At 40.5% G+C, this 17,690-nt stretch overlaps 2 protein-coding genes across 3 annotated transcripts; one reads left to right on the forward strand and one right to left on the reverse strand.

Annotated features, from left to right (window-relative positions):
- The first annotated feature begins 1,809 nt into the window (after window positions 1-1,809).
- verm (LDLa and CE4_CDA_like_1 domain-containing protein vermiform) lies at window positions 1,810-14,088 on the forward strand. 2 transcript variants are annotated; one of them, XM_033343027.2, is made up of 6 exons: window positions 1,810-1,927; window positions 4,118-4,250; window positions 5,283-5,413; window positions 10,033-10,182; window positions 10,670-11,592; window positions 13,110-14,088. In XM_033343027.2, the coding sequence occupies exons 1-6, from the start codon at window positions 1,843-1,845 to the stop codon at window positions 13,341-13,343; spliced, it is 1,656 nt and encodes a 551-aa protein (XP_033198918.1). In that variant the 5' UTR covers window positions 1,810-1,842; the 3' UTR covers window positions 13,344-14,088. The 2 variants fall into 2 exon arrangements, with proteins under 2 accessions (XP_033198918.1, XP_033198919.1); XM_033343028.2 differs by lacking the exon at window positions 5,283-5,413 and adding an exon at window positions 5,478-5,590.
- Window positions 14,089-15,069: 981 nt separating this feature from the next.
- Window positions 15,070-17,661, reverse strand: LOC117161477 (guanine nucleotide-exchange factor SEC12). Its single transcript, XM_033343040.2, has 4 exons — window positions 17,291-17,661; window positions 16,815-17,194; window positions 16,049-16,743; window positions 15,070-15,953 (listed from the first exon to the last, which is right to left on the reverse strand). Exons 1-4 carry the CDS (start codon window positions 17,426-17,428, stop codon window positions 15,868-15,870), a joined length of 1,299 nt encoding a protein of 432 aa, XP_033198931.1. The 5' UTR covers window positions 17,429-17,661; the 3' UTR covers window positions 15,070-15,867.
- Window positions 17,662-17,690: the final 29 nt, after the last annotated feature.

Here is a 17,690-nt window from a genome sequence, read left to right on the forward strand (position 1 = left end):
ACAAGATAAGAGATACTTTGCAATTATTGCTGTCTAAGATATGACAACGATATTTCAAATCAATCCGTTGCATTATATAGAACTTTTATATAGAATAGAATATATAGACTGGCGGACAAACGGCGTACAATGAAAATAATTTTTATCGATAAAGTGGAATCAATGCGATTGTGCCGTGGTTTGCGGTATGCAGCGTGGCTCTAACGCAATAGCGCGTCCCGCGAAGTAATTTCGCCGGGGACGTCGATAACCTTTTACCGCGCAAACTGCAAATTTATTGACCACCCGGTGTATCCTCGCTTAGCTCAGGAATAAATAAACGTGTTGCGCAAACGTGCCACGCTAACAACGATAGGGAGAGAATGCAGCAGCCGGTGGTAGTTGGGCAAAGGGGTGGAAGGACGAGAGACGAGAATTATTTGGCAAGCAACGTTAAGACCGCGTAAATAATTCAGGCAGCCGTGCGAGATACCGGTAGAAGCAAATGAAGTAGAAGCGGAGAAACAAAGAATCCCTCCAAAATTCTGCCTTATGAGAGAGACGTATACGTGGCTTACGTTGCGGGAGAATCGGCGATTCCATAATGGCGTGTTTTAAAAGTAATTCGAGTTTTTCATAGGTGCTTCCGTGGTACGATGTTTCGTGATTTTCTAAAGCTTCGCTTTGGTTTTAGAGGAATTAAGAGGAACGACGAATTCTTTTTCGTTATTTTGTCGAAAATACGGTACAAAATTCGTTGGGACATATCTTGCCGAATTTTACGCTAAAAGCCGAGAGGTTCAAGGTTTGTGTCGTGTCGACGAACATGACATACAGGGCATTTTTCGTGGAAAGTTACTCGGCCACGTGAACGATACTTTCATCGTGAGTTTTACGAGCGCGAGCCATTTTTCGTCGCCCCCTTTTAGAGCTGTCGCTGTCAGCCGATATTTTCGTGGAGGCCGTAAAACGATGCGTAAAGCGCGTTTTCACTTCTACACGGACCTTGTAACGCGGACCTTGAATACACTGCAGACCCAAACGAACTATATTTTTGCCATTAAATTTGATCCACCTGTTCAAAAATTAGCAATTCGATCGTAATTAGTAATTAAATTCGTGTGATTTTGGACACAAGAATTAAAGGAACAGAATCGAGATTTCTTTCACTAAATATTATAACGAATACTGTATTTTAAACGAGAGTAGGATATTTCACTTGCAAATTTTTCATAAGTTATTCGTAAGTTCCATAAATTATTTTAACGTGTTATACGCGTTACTCGGTATATTTCCCGCAAACGCATAAATTTTAACGATCATTGCGAATTGCATTCTCCTCGAAAGACTGAAGATTTTACCATTATTGCCGATCTTTCTTTTTCCAAAGTAATAGAAATTCAAGACACGAATGGTCCCATGTACATGCCTCTCCTCTCCAAAGAACTCTCCATTTAAAGAAAGGTGGAAACAATGGTTAGAAAACTAAATATCGATGAAAGTAGACCAAACCAGGCAAATTCGGGCCACGAGAATAACCAATCGCGTCGAACAAACTCGAAAACGATCGCTCATCTTCTTCCTCTCGATCTCTCGTGAAAAACCGCAAGTAGTAGTCTCTGATTGGATGGCGCGAGACAAGGAAGATCGAGACGAAGTGGAATGCCACGGTCCCCTCTCGTTCTCCACGAACAGACGGAAGGAATGGAACCCCTTGTTCTCCGTCTATTTTACGACGTAGGGAAGGTGGCAGCACCATCCGGATGGTGAAAGTCCTTCGACGAAGAGGAAGGAGTGGTGGTGCACATATAGAGGGGCGAGAGGGCGCGGCTTGTCCAGACGCTCTTTGTCCTGACAACGACGATGACGGCGACGACGACGACGGCGGCAGCGGCCACGATGTCGCCAAAGTTCCTGTTCCTTCTTGGATCTCTCTTTCTGTTTGCCGGTGAGTACACACTGTTGCTACGTCTTCCTTATTTCCGTTTGCCCCTGTTCTATTCATCTGTATCGAACATCGCAACAAATTGGTTTCTCGATATTTTTAGAAAGTTCGATTCAAAGAACGTTTAAGCTTTGGATTAAGATTCGAAAAAGTATCTTAAAGTTTGAATTTAGATGGAAGTTGGAAGCGTTAGAAGTTGGAGGATTAAATTCCGAAGAGTTCATAGAAGTTTGATGGCAGTTGAGATTGGACGATGTCGGATTTTAAATAATTGATTTGTTCGTTAAAGAGTTTTAGTAGAGCAGAAGATTCGATAACGTTGGAAACGTCGTGTTTAGGGTGAAAGTTTGATCGGAAGATGGAGAATCTTTGATGATAAACACGATTTCTCGTCAAAGAGAAACACCTGGCCTTCTAGGCACCGATTCTTCGAATGCCTGTTACAGGTGAAAGTTGCTTTCGACGTTTACAGAATTTCCTTCGGACGAAACGAGTTTCCACGAGAACTTTCCGTTCGAGGATCCCTCGTAGTTTAACGTTATCGTTCCTTGGTTCTTCCCAATAATATACAATCCGTGCTACGCTTCAATTTCAATGCAAAATTTCTATTGTAATTTTAAGATAGACGACTTTCGCGTTCTTCTAACTTTCCCCGATGGACGGAAAATTGTTTAATTTTTACAAGTATCCCCATTGATTAAAACGTTCTATTTATTAAAAGAGATTTAAACGTAATTAATTGAAATACGTCGCGATAGTTTCACAATATAGTTTCACAATAGACGACTCGAGATCGATAGGTTCTTCGGCGCCATGAACGTTCTGGTGACTTCAACGATCGAAGCCGCGACAAGACATGTCAAACGGCTCCTTCGGTACAGCTACGTCAATTCGATCGCGACACCTCTACTGGTTAATGCCAAACTGACGATCGAAAGATCTTTTTTCAATACAAAATCGAAACTCTTCGATCCTAACAAACTTGAAACGTTCGAAACAATTTCGATATTATTCCCAAAAGACGACTATTCGAAAAGTAAACTTCTCGACGATAAAATAAAATTCGTACACTTCAAGAAATAATTCTCTTATCGTCTCGTTGATAAGATGAGATTCGTAAGACCATTTCGACCGATGCAAAAGTTTTAACAAAGACAAGTTGTCCGGAAGTGGCGTTGATCACGATTACGGATCACGATTCGTGGTCGTGGATGAAGAAGAAGGCACGTTCGAGACTTGTTCGAACAAGGATGCTCGATTATGGCAAGAGGGGTAGAGGGAGAGACAGCCAGAACCTACTTTAGAGAACCACTGTCGCTTCTCTCCCCACTCGTGTCTCGTTGCCCTGACATTTCCAAGACTTTCTACTTCTACGGGGGTTCACCGACCCCGTCGTATTCGGTTTACGATCTCTAGAGATCGTGGCTTCCAACGATCGCGACATTTTCCTTATACGATCCTCGCAATACCGATCTATGCCCTTCTTACTCAAATGTCACGCGAACCGCTCTGTCGGTGACGTTTCCTTCTTTTATTCTTCCAATTTAATTGCGGAGGTCCGTGAAAATAACAAGCAGTAGGTGCGTGCTCCCTAGACGGTGTCCATTAAGATTCGGATATTTCCGATCGAGAGACGAGATTATTTTCACGTTCCATTTACGTGTTTCCGTCTATCAAGATCGACGAGAAAAAGAAGGAAAGAGGAAACACGAGCGAGAAGTAAATTAAGTATTTTTTAACTTGCCAACGCTTTTACAAAAGAAGGAAAACTAGGAACTTGCACTTAATCGTGTCTAATCTAACTTATCGTTAGATTCTTTAATGGGACGAAGAAAGGAAGGAGCGATGTTGCGAAGTCACGTTAGAGATTGTGCTCGTGGATCGAGAAACGTTTATGTAATCGATGATAGAAAGTACGTAATTGTTAGTGGTCAAAGCCGGAGAACGAGGCGTGGTATCTCTTTGCTTTCGAAGATCGCTTTTATTCGAGATCAGAAACGCTGAAAGCAAGTTTTACGATTCTATTTAAACACCAGAAGTAGCGAATCCGTTAAAGCGACGGATTTCAGTTTTCTTCTTTCTAGAATTGCTAAGAACGTGTAAATTCCCACTTTTACTTTTAAACGAAAGCTATATATATATATATTCATTAAAGGATTTCTTGATCGTTTAACAGCGTTTTTTAATTTCCAGGAACGCAGGTCAGAGCGCAAGACGAGGAAGGGGCTGATGGAATTGACGCAAATGCCGAGGAATTATGCCAGGACAGGCCAGGAGACGAATACTTCCGGTTGAACGTCGAAGGAGACTGCCGTGACGTCGTGAGGTAAATTTCCATCAAATCGTCGTACCTAATTCTTATTTTTAAATCGTCGTATTTCAAATCGGAGAGAAACATTTCGAATAAAAAGAATACGTCACGATCCTTCGTAATGTCGATTCTGCAGCGCGTAAGTAACGCCGAAGGTCAGTGAAGTTAACGGTAGAAGCGATATTTACGAGAAAGATCGATCGCGGAGGATCGGACGGCGAATTCCTGTCTTGGGTTCCTTCGCGATCGAATTCCGCGTCGGAAGGTTCAAGGCGAGCCTGATACCAGATACAGGACTCGCCTTCCAGCCGATGACGACAGACGGTGTATCCTGACTCATTCGAACGGATAAACTATTTCATCGCCAAGGACACACGGGCAAAAATATTCTCAGAACAAGAACGCAAGATCCTGTCGCGGAACGTCGCGTATCCTGCAAGAATTCGACGAGTTTTTGCGAATCGTAAAACGTTATTTTGATTCTTTTATGTTCGCTCGTCCTTTTATACGGATTATATTACTACCTTTTTTTTTTATAGAATTCTTTAGGAAAGATTTATTCGCTTGGTTCTAGTGAGAATTCCATCGCGAGCCTCGTGAATCTGTTTTTATTTCCGTTTTTATCGACTTTTGCGTGGGTTCGTTTATTGACAAAATAGCACTAGATTCTACGCGTAGCAGGTACAGTGGGCGTCAGTCAGTATGCAGCCCATTGAATCTTTTGTATTTCGTTCACGATCGATGACAGACATTCGTTAAAAATAGATTTATTTTAGACTTTCTTTTTTACTGTTTCGTAATGTTCGGTACAATCTATTTGGATTTCTACCATAGACAGATAATTTTACGATCAACTGTACATCGTATATCAGATACTATAAACTGTAAGAGGATTACAGCTCGTTACACGTGACGAAATATATTCCCATTCGATGTGACGAATACTCGGCAAAAATAATAGCATCGATAAAAAGAATAACAGCGAGGGATTTTTTAGCAGGGTTTTAAATATTTTTTAAATTGCAAAGAGTTAAACTTGAATCGCAGATGCGACAAAGCGAGCGAGATTGGAGTGACCAGATTGGCGACCGTACGATGCCCAACAGGTCTGGCATTCGACATCGAGCGTCAAACGTGCGATTGGAAAACGAACGTGAAGAACTGTGACCAACTCGAGAGTAAGCGATTCCTTTTGATTGCTAAGTTTAACTGAGCGATTTGCTTTCTGTCCGACACGAACAGGTGCACGAAATCCGGCCTGAAGCAAATCACGTGTCCCAGTGGACTGGCCTTTGACTTGGACAAACAGACCTGCGACTGGAAGGGCAAAGTCACCAACTGTGACAAGCTCGAGAGTAAGTCGATGTATCGACCAGGTTGAGCCGACGTACCTGTCTCCGTTTCCGGTGTATCTGTTCCTCGGGGAATGCGTTTATAATTTGTTTATAATTTGTTCGACGGTTGTAATTTACGCTTCTTTTTCCCATCGATTAATTTTCTATATAATCGAGGAACAGAAAAGTAGGGATAGGTCGGTTAAACGCACTTCCCTTGGAAAGAACACCATTTTGAGAAGATTTTTCTTTCCTCCTTCTATTAAGGACGATGAAAAATGTTTCATAAGATACGGAGAAGGCCGGTTCCTTCGTAGATTCGCAACGTAGCCCGCACCATTCGTAAGGTAGTACTAACGCACGATTATTCTCGCGCACGTTTGAGATTCATCCACGATCCTTCTCGTCTCCGAAAGAAAAAAAAGAAAAGAAAAGAAAAGAAACAGAAACGAAGACAAACGATCAACGTCGTCCTTCGCATCATTTCATTAACTCTCTGCGTATCGTTCTGTTTCTTGAAAATTTTACTTTCTTACCATCGAGTTCGCGCTGTCGAATTTTATCAACGAATTAAGAATTAATTTTTTGCTTTTAATATCAATGTTTCGTTGATTCTTAAACAAGCATGTAAATCTCGGATTAAAATGAGAAAAGACTGGACTAACCAAGAACGAATATTCTTTCGCAAACTAAACGAAATTCTAATGATACAATATCGAAGTGCATATAAAGTTGGAACGGAAATACCTGAAGCTTAAACGCTCAATGAAATCGAGTTTTCTATACTTTCTAAAGTCACGCAAAAGCGATTCATTCGCAAGTTTGCTGAAATTTTTCCACCTCGTCACGGTATCTCGTAGTTACGCGAACGGCACAAGCGCGAACGTTCGATACGTTCGCCGCAGTGAAAATACACGACCATTACATGCGAGACCACTTTCGAGACGTTGTAATCTCCAGTCCGGCCACTTTCGATTCGCGGCCCAGAGACTGGTTTCGATTTTGAGCGAAAGTGCAACTCGGGAGACGAGAAGCTCGTGCCTCGAGCGCGATCTAACCCAGTTTCCAGCTCATCGATGCTCTCTTCCTCATCGATTCACGCAATTTTCTCGATTCACGTCGCATCACTAACACCGCGAATATAACAAGCTTCGTCCATCTCGCCGATTCTGATCTAGTTGCTTTCTAAACCGTTTAAATTTATTCATTAAGACATTCCGTGCCATCGATATCGTTCGAATTTCAAAATTAAACGATCCAACGAAAAGGAAGATCGTTACGCTCGTTCGACCATCAAATTTTCCAAAATATCTGGCATATCTGGATCCAATCGCGTAAAAGATACCGAAAGAAAAATATTCAAAGATTCGCCGTTCGTGTCGACCATTAATTCTAGATTCAACGTGAAAATAGAGTTATTCCGTGCTTCGATACGTCGCGTATATCGATCTCCCGAAAACGATCCTCGGCACGCAATGACTTTTCAGCTTTATAGAATTCACGCTCACACGCTGTTGCACCTGTACATATCGACACCATATATACATACTACATACTCACACATCGACAGACGCACGATTCTTTCTCTTCGCGATCGCTCCAGGTACGAGGTAGCACGTTCTCAATCGCTGATCTCGCTCCTATTTTCTCTCTCCATCTCCCCCTCCCCCCCTTTCTGTCTCTCGTCTATCTGTCTCGCTATACATACGCATATATCGCTCTTTCTCTTTTTCTCTTTCTTTCTCCCGTTATATTCTGTCTCTGTCTCTCTTGCTCTGTCTGTCCACATCCAGATCGGTTTCGCTTCGACGATCTGGCCTCCTTAGAACGGCTCCTTGTTATTTAGTCGACTCGTTCGCTTTTACCGCTCGAAACCTGTGCGAAGTATTCGAGCGATCGATCATATTAATTCTCTCCTTCCCTCTTTCTCTCTCTCACCGGATTAATCTCATCTTACCCCGTTGCGAACGCAGCGTTTTCCAGCTGCCGATCTCTATCTTCCTCTGTTCTCGCGCTGCAGCCACTTTTTTTTTTATTTCGCGCACTCGTTGTCGTCGCAATCGAGTCGAATTCCTTCGCTTCCGTTTCGAAGCGCGCGTCTCACGCGAGACCCGTTTGCTCCGATTTGGTTTCGCGCGAGAAAAGAAACAGGCGACTGCTCATTTTCAAGGAAATGCAAATGGCGCTTGGTTCGATCATCGAATCGTTCGCGCTTCAAACGGCGTTAAGTTTTATTTGCGATCAGAATTTGACAGATCGATTCACTTTGCACGGTGTTAAGCTTAATTTACGAGGAGAATTTTGTAGATTGTATCTACTAGAAAATCTACAAGCGTTTATGACGTTTGCTTTTTCTTAGACAATTCTCGTTTCCAATGTTTGGATCTGTCTGGATTGGAACCGTACCGTAAAAATATTTAGAAAGTTTATCGCTACCAGACAGCTCTATAATATTCGAGAACTTTATGTATATCGAAAATTTGTATTCGTCGTACGTACCGTGAATTATCGATCTATTTACTTTACAGCCGATTGATTTTAATACACGGTACAACCTCGTTCCTGTGTTCTGCCTTTCGAGCGTCAATGATCGTAACAATATATCCTTGTTGCGTCAGAAACTATTAAAAAATGACCGATTTTTAATAAACTCGTAATTTCAAGCGAACTAAAAAGCTCGGTAAAGAAATATTACCTCTAATTAGAATAACTGAAACGAAAAAGGCGTAGAAGGTAAAAGAGAAGAATTACAGAGTTAATAATTCAACCGCGAACATTATCTTGTTTCTTTTATGTTTCCAGCAAACTGCATTACGAGTTGAAAGCGCAGTGCCGCGAATGAAATTAAATCGGACCAGTCTCGTGTGCTCTCCGTCTATTTTTTTTTCTCTCTCTGCTCGCCATGTGTATGCGTGTACCTGTTTATACACGCGCCTGTACGTGCATATCTACGCGTGTATTGGTCCACTTGCAATTCTCTTTTCTCGCGCTCGTTCTCTCGACGCGTGGCACGTCGAGGCACCGTCTCACTTTTTATTTCTCCGCTGCCTGTTTTCGCCTTTCGCAACAGTCCATCTCTTCACCACGTATCTCTATTCTCTCTCATTATTATCTCAACAGTGCCTGCGTGTGTGTGTGTATCCATATTTCTTCTCATTTTATTTACAGCGACTCGCGAAAGTATTCGAAGATTTAGCATAGAAAATATTTATGAACATATTACGTATATTATACAGAATATTTCGTATAGTGTACATGATATATTCAGGAGAAGTTTTTATAAATATTCGGATACTTTCGTAAGTCGGTGTCTTTATTCGTAATAAATCATGGAATTAGCTACGTGCGAATCGCTGCGAGCCAACGATACAAACGATACTCTCGACGTGAACTCTTCTCGTGATGGGCAACGTTAGCTCGTCGATGTTTCGTCTCTCCAACACTCCGGCTGTCGCCATTTCGTGTCTTTCGTTCCGTCGTATTCCCAACGATCTTGAAGGTTTCTCGAGCAAAGAATTCGCCGGAGAAATCTGCGATTCTTTTCAGAAGATCTTCAAGACCGATTCACGAGGATTTTCTTTTATTAAATTTTCTAATTCGTTTCCTTCGTCACGCCCATCACGTCGGTTCTGCTACGCTTTTCCAGTCGCGAGACGACTAGAAATCAGAGGGAAATTCCTCGAACGAAAAGGAATTGAAGAGAGGCTAACGAAAAGGCCGGTTGAACGCAGTGGCGTAGGAACTGTTAACGCAAGGCCAAACCAAATCCTCTGATAAATTGCTTGATACCTTCGTGATTTAACCTGTGCCGTGAATAACAGCACATCGTTGTATATCCTTTACAAATAGCCAGAATAACGACGAATAAATAACGCGAACAAACAGAAACGAGTAAGAAACATGGAATCTCGCTATAGTATTCCAAAGTTAATTTCGTTACATTCACGATCGAAGACAATCACGAGGGTGTTAAGAAAGCTGTCCACGTCTGTACGTAAAGTCCACATGTACATAGATACCAGATTACACTGGCAGGAAACCGTAACTGGACGTACAAGATGTAATTAGTCCGATACTTAATATCCAAGCTGGCGAGGTACCGTAGCTTTGGGTCACAATTAATCCCGCACAGTAACAACCTTTAACCCTACCAAAGATTTTCCATGCAGAAAATAAATCGATTATTCTAATATTATAATATCCCATCCCGTAAGTAGTTTTAACTACGACACCTATTATTTCCATCGATAGAGGGTTAATCGATTTCTTCGGGAATATATTTCTCCAAGTAGTGTCACAGGTTCCTGCGCCACTGGTGAGCGCGCCACGATCTTTTGTACATAAATTGGGCAAAAGTAAAAGTAGAAGTTACAGCTATGGTGAACGCCAATGGTCCCGTAGTAGCGATTGGTTGTCGCGTATAAGCCGACAAGTCGGCCCGTTAACGAGGATTACGTTTGCAGAGCCGCGTAAGGTGTTGCCCATCCTGAGGACCGACGAACCAGTCTGCCCCGAAGGGAAATTGTCGTGCGGTAACGGCGAGTGCGTGGACAAGGAGCTCTTCTGCAACGGTAAACCCGACTGCAAGGACGAATCCGACGAGAACGCGTGCAGTAAGTGTCGATTTAATCGATTCGCGATCGCAATCCGCGCTTCTTTTGGTCACAAGTGCGGATAGCGAGGTATAGCAATCGGTGACTTTCAGCGTCGATGCGAGGAAAATCTGTCGATACGTTACAGTGGAAACTTTGAACGTCGATCCTTTAAATTCGAATTTCCGTTTTCTTAATATCGCTTTAACGATCTCGCGAGAAAAGATGGTATAGTTGAACTTTAACGCAGTACGTTCACTACAATGAACAATGTTATACTTGTTTTACACATAATTTTATACTTTGATAATTATGCAAATTGATGTGTGTACAAATCACATACGCTCGTCGTTGACCAACAATGTATCAATACTACGCGTAGTTTTAATTTTTCTATGAAAGTTGAACATCAGAGACGTACGTCCTCTCTCGAGAGTCTTAAGACTCGCGTTAACTTCAAAATTCCTCGATGATCGTTTATTAACCTTCGCCACATCTTCCCCCGCAGCTGTGGAAACCGATCCAAATCGCGCGCCAGACTGCGATCCAACGCAATGCGTGCTCCCCGACTGCTACTGTTCCGCCGATGGAACCAGGATCCCCGGAAACATCGAGCCGTCCCAGGTACCCCAAATGATCACGATCACTTTCAACGGAGCCGTGAACGTAGATAACATCGACTTGTACGAAGAGATCTTCAATGGCCAACGTCAGAACCCTAACGGATGCCAGATCAGAGGCACGTTCTTCGTCTCTCACAAATACACAAATTACTCCGCCGTTCAAGACCTTCACCGTCGTGGTCACGAAATCGCGGTGTTCTCTTTGACCCACAAAGACGACCCACAATACTGGACCCAGGGAACCTACGACGACTGGCTGGCAGAGATGGCTGGAGCTAGACTCATCATAGAACGTTTCGCAAACATCACCGACGGTTCTATCATCGGAATGAGGGCTCCGTATCTTCGCGTGGGCGGTAACAAACAATTCGAAATGATGGCTGACCAATTCTTCGTCTACGACGCCTCCATCACGGCTTCGTTGGGTCGTGTACCCATCTGGCCGTACACCTTGTACTTCAGAATGCCACACAAATGCAATGGAAACGGTGGAAACTGTCCATCAAGATCGCATCCCGTTTGGGAGATGGTGATGAACGAATTGGACAGAAGAGACGATCCCACTTTCGACGAGTCCCTGCCTGGTTGTCACATGGTGGACTCTTGCTCGAACATTCAGACTGGAGAACAATTCGCCAGGCTCCTCAGACACAACTTTAACAGGCACTTCAACAGCAACAGGGCACCGCTTGGCCTTCACTTCCATGCCTCGTGGTTGAAGAGCAAAAAGGAGTATAGGGAGGAATTGATCAAGTTCATCGAGGAGATGTTGGCCAGGAGCGACGTGTATTTCGTTACCATGGTTCAGGTGAGTGAGTTTGATCGAGATTTGGACGAATGTCTGATCTGCGAGGATGAAATTGCCTAGAAATACCGTGCGGTATGGGTTGGTTCAAAATTGGATAAACGGCGGTTCTAATAGCAGTTTATATTTAAAGAAATTGTATTTTGATATTTGTTTCTTGGAAAGAACTTTTCTCGAAGCTTCTTTGACTTAATTAGCATTTATTGCAAATTTTAAACGAAACCACGAAGACGGAGATACAACATATTATTTAAAAATATTATATTTCGTGATACTAGACATTTTGAATATTATTTTAAAAAATTATAAACTATTGGAAAACCTAAAAGTTATTTAAAGCGTCTTTGAGAATCGCATTGTCTTCCCTTTAAACAAGTTAAGCGGAGATTGTATTTAATTCCGGAAAGATTCGCCAAGACTGTTATTACGAGTCTCCTAGTTTATTTCAATTTATCTGCCGGTTTCAATCTTGCCGCATCACGACGTTTCTCATTCATGAGCCATCAAGCCTCGGGCTTGCTTTTATTTATTTCGCTTTGCGTCGATTTATTTTCCACTTTCAATATAGTCACGCGATACAAACTCTCTCTCTCTCCCTCTCTCTCTCTCTCTCTCTCAGTATTTCTCTGACTGCTCCACTGTATTTGTAGGATCTTGTACGATCGATTCGTAGACCACCGAAAATTACTTGTGTTAGTTTCGTTCTCGTTCGATTCTCGAACACGATTTCTGCTTTGATTACTCTCATAAAATAAAAACGGTAGATTAAATGTGAGTATCTTTCTTAGTATTTCTAAGAAAATTAGAAAATTAAATGGCAGTAACATTAGATTAAATAGGTTGGTGTCAAATCAGATTTCGAGACAATTTCAAGAATGGAATTAAATATAAACAATCAACCAAATGGTTCGATAATAAGCTAACGATCTTAAACCAAGTGATAACAAATGTCTCTGATACTCAGAAAAATATGAACACCGCAAACAGGTCACTTTTGTCAAAAATGAATTTCATGCTCCGTCTGGCCAAATACATTCTCGTTCTACTTACCACTAATCGAACGAATACAAACTCGTAATACATAAATCCTTTCCCAGATTAGCCGAGCTACTCGAATTCAAGTTCGCGTTCATATAAGTCAATTTGCTTCAATTAGGGTTTGTTTGAATACAAACTAACGGGTTTTAAACGGATAACTAAAATAGCATTGCCATTTATATTTGTATCATTTATACGTCTTATGGAGAAGAATATCACAATTTAAAAACTGTTTTAATCCTCTTTCTATAGTAAACGGTACATATAAACGATGTTTCATATAGACATTCGTAAAATTCAAAAGTTATGATTCGCATCAATTATAAAACGAAATAATATTTTTTAAACAATTCGATTATTAATAACTTCCTACTTCGAATTTTCTATTTCAAGCCGAGAGAAAGACATTGTTAGCCAAGTTATTTCAGCCAACATTTGCCTAGAATCTCGTCTGACTATATACCTTCTCATACCACTTGCAGGTAATCAAGTGGATGCAAAATCCGACGGAACTCTCGGCACTGAGGGACTTCCAGGATTGGAAAGAAACCTGCGACGAGAAGGGCCAGCCCTACTGTTCTCTCCCTAACGCCTGTCCCTTGACTACCAGAGAACTTCCTGGCGAAACTCTTCGCTTGTTCACCTGCATGGAGTGCCCGAATTATTACCCGTGGCTGCTCGATCCTACCGGCGACGGTTTCACCGCGAACAAATGAGCACTTCATGGTAGAGATCTATAGATCGTGTGGCGCGTGTTCCTAAGAGAGACCACGCTAAAGTAATGCATCAAAAGGCTTTTCCTTGAAGAACACGCGCCGAACCGTCGCGCGGAAAACGTGTCGCGAACGGAAATAAGAAATCTCTTAGCATAATCGACTTGACGTTGTCTGGTTGATTTCAATTTTGAAAAGAGAAACAAGTGCAGTAGGATTCTGATGTATTTTATTATATGCAGATAAGTTAGAAATTCTTCGTGAGTTGAGATGTTTTTTCTTTTTATTGTGATATTATTGGAACGGAATTTTATAAGTGGGATAACTGTTAAATTATCATTTTTGTGAGATTCTTGAGTTGCATTCGTGTTATCGTGGCAGAAGAGTATCGTGGGTCTGAGTTCCCCTAGCAAACGTTCGCGAAACGTTTCTGTGGTCGATTATGGTGATCGAAAGAAATGAAAAGAGAACGAAGAGGTTGTTTTTCCGTAGCATAGAGGAACAAGTTCTTCGATTGAACTTATTCATCTTTGTACATAACCACCGTATCCTTGCCCTTCCGATCCTTATCCCTTTCTTCTGCGGGGCGTTGTACGTATTGGTCCATCGATCGGTATCGTCGCAGCGCGCCGAACCGTGTACACTGTACACTTGGTTAACGTTAGTGCTTAAGAGACGCGTGAGAGTAATTAAGTAATTCTTAGAATCTTTATTAAAGTATTTCACAATAAACGTTGTACGAAACTGAGCACTTTTCGAATTTTTTTCCAGACCTGTTGAATATATAAAGTGATTTCGAAATCGTGATGCAATTGGCAAGCTCGTGATAAATAGTCGAACATGTAGAATCCTTCCTGGTTGTATCACGATTAAGGAATTAGCCTGCATAAAACCGAAATTTTTTCTACCTATTCCCAGAATTTTCAAAAACCTCGACTTTTAATAACATAATTATGATAATTAATCATTTACATTCTTGTTTTCTTGAAACAAGCTTTTAATATTATACAAGAATTGATTCTTGATAATCTTAAATAAAAAAATATTTATTTACCTTATATTTTAAATAAAAAATAAAAAAGATTGAAGCATAAATTTTATTTCCTCTACGATATGATTTAGTTGCATTTTTCTCTTTTCGAACGTTTCTTCGTAACATTTCACATGGTAACCAATCTATTCGATGCAAAAAGGAAACGGTAAAAAAGTGAAAAACGAAGGAGTCAATTTCGGAAACTTTCGAATGGAAGGAAATTTAGTTATTCGACACGATACGTTCTCCACAGCCTTGAGAGTTATTGGTAGGCGCCAGCTTTAAGGTCGTAAAATGTCATTACTGACTCGTCCTTCTCCTTCCCATGGAAAACCCTGGGGGCACCTTTCCATTTTGGACAACATTCCTTTTCGATCACGAGTCCTGAATCGTCGCTTAAATAAGCAAACATTCCTTGCACTTTCTTTGAATTGACAAACAGAAATGGAATTTTTTATTTTTGTTTCTTAATAAAAATACCTTGTATTTATCTTCCAGATTTTTCTCATTTGTTTACATATTTGCTTTGTTTATTTACATTTCCTGACTTTTATTTTTGTATAATTATGTGTTCATATTTATTTAAACTTTCTCAATTTGTTTATTTAAATAACAATAAAAATTGAAATTTCAGTTTAGAAATTCAAATTTGGATCTTTTATAAAAATCGGGAGAGGGTAGGTAAAAACGTACAAGTTTGATTTTCAACTTAACAAAGTATATTTGCCCGGTACTTGTTCTATGGCAACGTTTTCCTTAAATGGAATATTACTGTTTCCCATGAAATGCATTATAAAATTGATAAAATTTCATGTGATGCATGCGTACTATTTATATGTGACCAGTTTGGCTTAATCTAAATTTTAAAGTGGACCAATCACGATGTTTCTTATCCGAACATAGTGATCAAAGAATAGAATAAAATTAAAACTTTAATACTATGGCATATACATAACATTTCACACTCGACATCTATATTCCATTCTACACGTGAGCAATGCACAGACACAATTCACATAAATGCAATAAAAGTCAAAATGAGCTGAGCCTTCTGTACCAAAATAAACCGTATAAATTGATCTTAAAGTGTAAGAAATATGTGAGAAGAGAAAGTAGCTATTTGTGTGTCCAAACAGAAACTTATTTAGAGATATCTATTTACAATTATGTTTATCAAAGAATTTATCTAATGTAGAGTAGTTACTCGTCGCAGCATCACTTCATTTGTTGTAACATTAATTGAACAAACGAGGTTCTAAACGCTCGAACAATCACGCACGTGAATTATTTACCACCGAACAAATTATAGGTAGTAATATCTATTGTCACAAAAATCGTGCACACGTGTTCATAAAATCGTACAGATTATTACACCTTCCTTTCTATACTATCGATAACATTTATAAACTAAAGAAACACACCTGTGAAAGTTCGATGTATGATATTAAAAAACCCTACACAAAGTACTTGGTATTAAAGGTATATTCTCTCAGGTCATATTCCGAGATAACTACAGAAGATGAACGCTCCACAAATACTAAGAACAATCAGTATAATGACGAACCAGAATGGTAGTGTGTCTATAACAGAAAAAATTGTCAAACGTTAAGATTGTCAAACGTTAAGATTACCAAAACGATATAAGGACGAATAAAAAGATTATTTAATTACTTACGTCTAAACGGTATGCTATGTATACAGATTTTGTTATCCACAGAAATGCTGACAACCGCAGTTTCAGTGTTACTAGCAATGGTAGGACCATCTAACTTGGTTGGTAAGAATTCTAGGCCAGTTACAAACATACTATGTGCACCAGGTACGTGCAAAGCTCTCCTCAAACTGAATGCAATGTATATATCCACGCTACCAGAGAACATTGTTCCAACTGCCACAAACTTTCCATCGTCCGAGACTGCCAAAGCAGACAGAGTTTCTTTATATGGTACCATCTTGACAACACTTCCAGACTCCACATCCCACATTTGAAGAAAACTAATATTCTTTCCAACCACTGCATTGGAGAGCATAAAGAGTTGAGCTTTTGATTTGTCCTCCTCCAGCTTCCTAAACCTACACCTTTTATACATATATTTCAATCCATTTGGGGGTGACCAAGTTAAGTCCTTGGATTTAGAACCATTGCTCACATTCCATAGAAATGCTTTGCCATCCTTTGCTATGCTTGCGATCAGTGTGCTGTCTGGACTGAAGTCTATGTCGTCTATTTCTTTCGTGTGAGCATCTAGATCATGTAGTTTATGCAATTGTGGAAATTTCCATAGCCTTATATGACCATCCGTGCCACCAGTGACCATGAATTTTCCATTTGAATTTATTCTAACGATCCTCTGAAGTGGTTCTTCCTTGCTGTAGAAATTTTTCATATTTAGAGCAATTATTTTAGGAAACTTTGCGCACTTTTATAAAAATATAGTTACCTGAAATCTGTTTGTACACTATCTGCTGGCTTTACTATCAATTGAAGTTTCTTGCTCTTAATGTTTGAATTGTCATCCTTGACTTCCTCTATCCTTTCTTCAGGCATAACAGTTTCTTCTACTTTATCTATGTTTTTTCTGTGTCTAATGCCTTCCTTAGAATTACCACTGGCTCCTTTGACAACCTCACCATTCTTCACGCTCACCACTTTACTACTCACATCGTACAGCTGACAGTGACTCTCTTGACCAGCTGCAATCCATATCCTCTTTTGATCATTGTACGTTGTGCAATTCATAACAACACTGGGACCTGTTTCATGTCTGGTCACTTCTTCCGCAACGAACTGACATCCATTGTGAGACAATTCAAATATTTCCTGTTCATGAAAAATGATTCAATTTAAACAAATTATGAAATTACTCTCATTTTTTATATGTATGTAAGAATGACTAAAAAAAAAAGGAATTCTTACAAAGCCATTAGCAACCCCAGTCTTCGAGGATCCTCCACCACCACCGACTAAGATATGCCTACCCGTCAACATTTGCAACGTATACAGCGGAAAATTCACCCTGGCCAGCAGGTCACAATTATTTCTCCTGGAAGGCATATTGTTTCCAATTACTACACCAGGACAAACGTTCTTGCTTTCGTCACTGTCGTCTAGACAGGTGTCTATTGATAGCCAAGGATCATGACTAGGCTAGAAAACCGAACTTCCGTCGAGTTTCCCAATTTTTTTACAAGTAGCGAACGACAGTTACGGGACTCGAGTCTTACTCTCGACTCACGCACGCACGCTCAACACGGTTACGATAAGTCTTTCATAAAAACAGACAACTAGACGACAAAACAGTGATGAACACGTATTC

Source organism: Bombus vancouverensis, chromosome 4 (genome assembly GCF_051014615.1).
Source record: "Bombus vancouverensis nearcticus chromosome 4, iyBomVanc1_principal, whole genome shotgun sequence".
NCBI classification, from domain to species: Eukaryota; Metazoa; Arthropoda; class Insecta; order Hymenoptera; family Apidae; genus Bombus; species Bombus vancouverensis.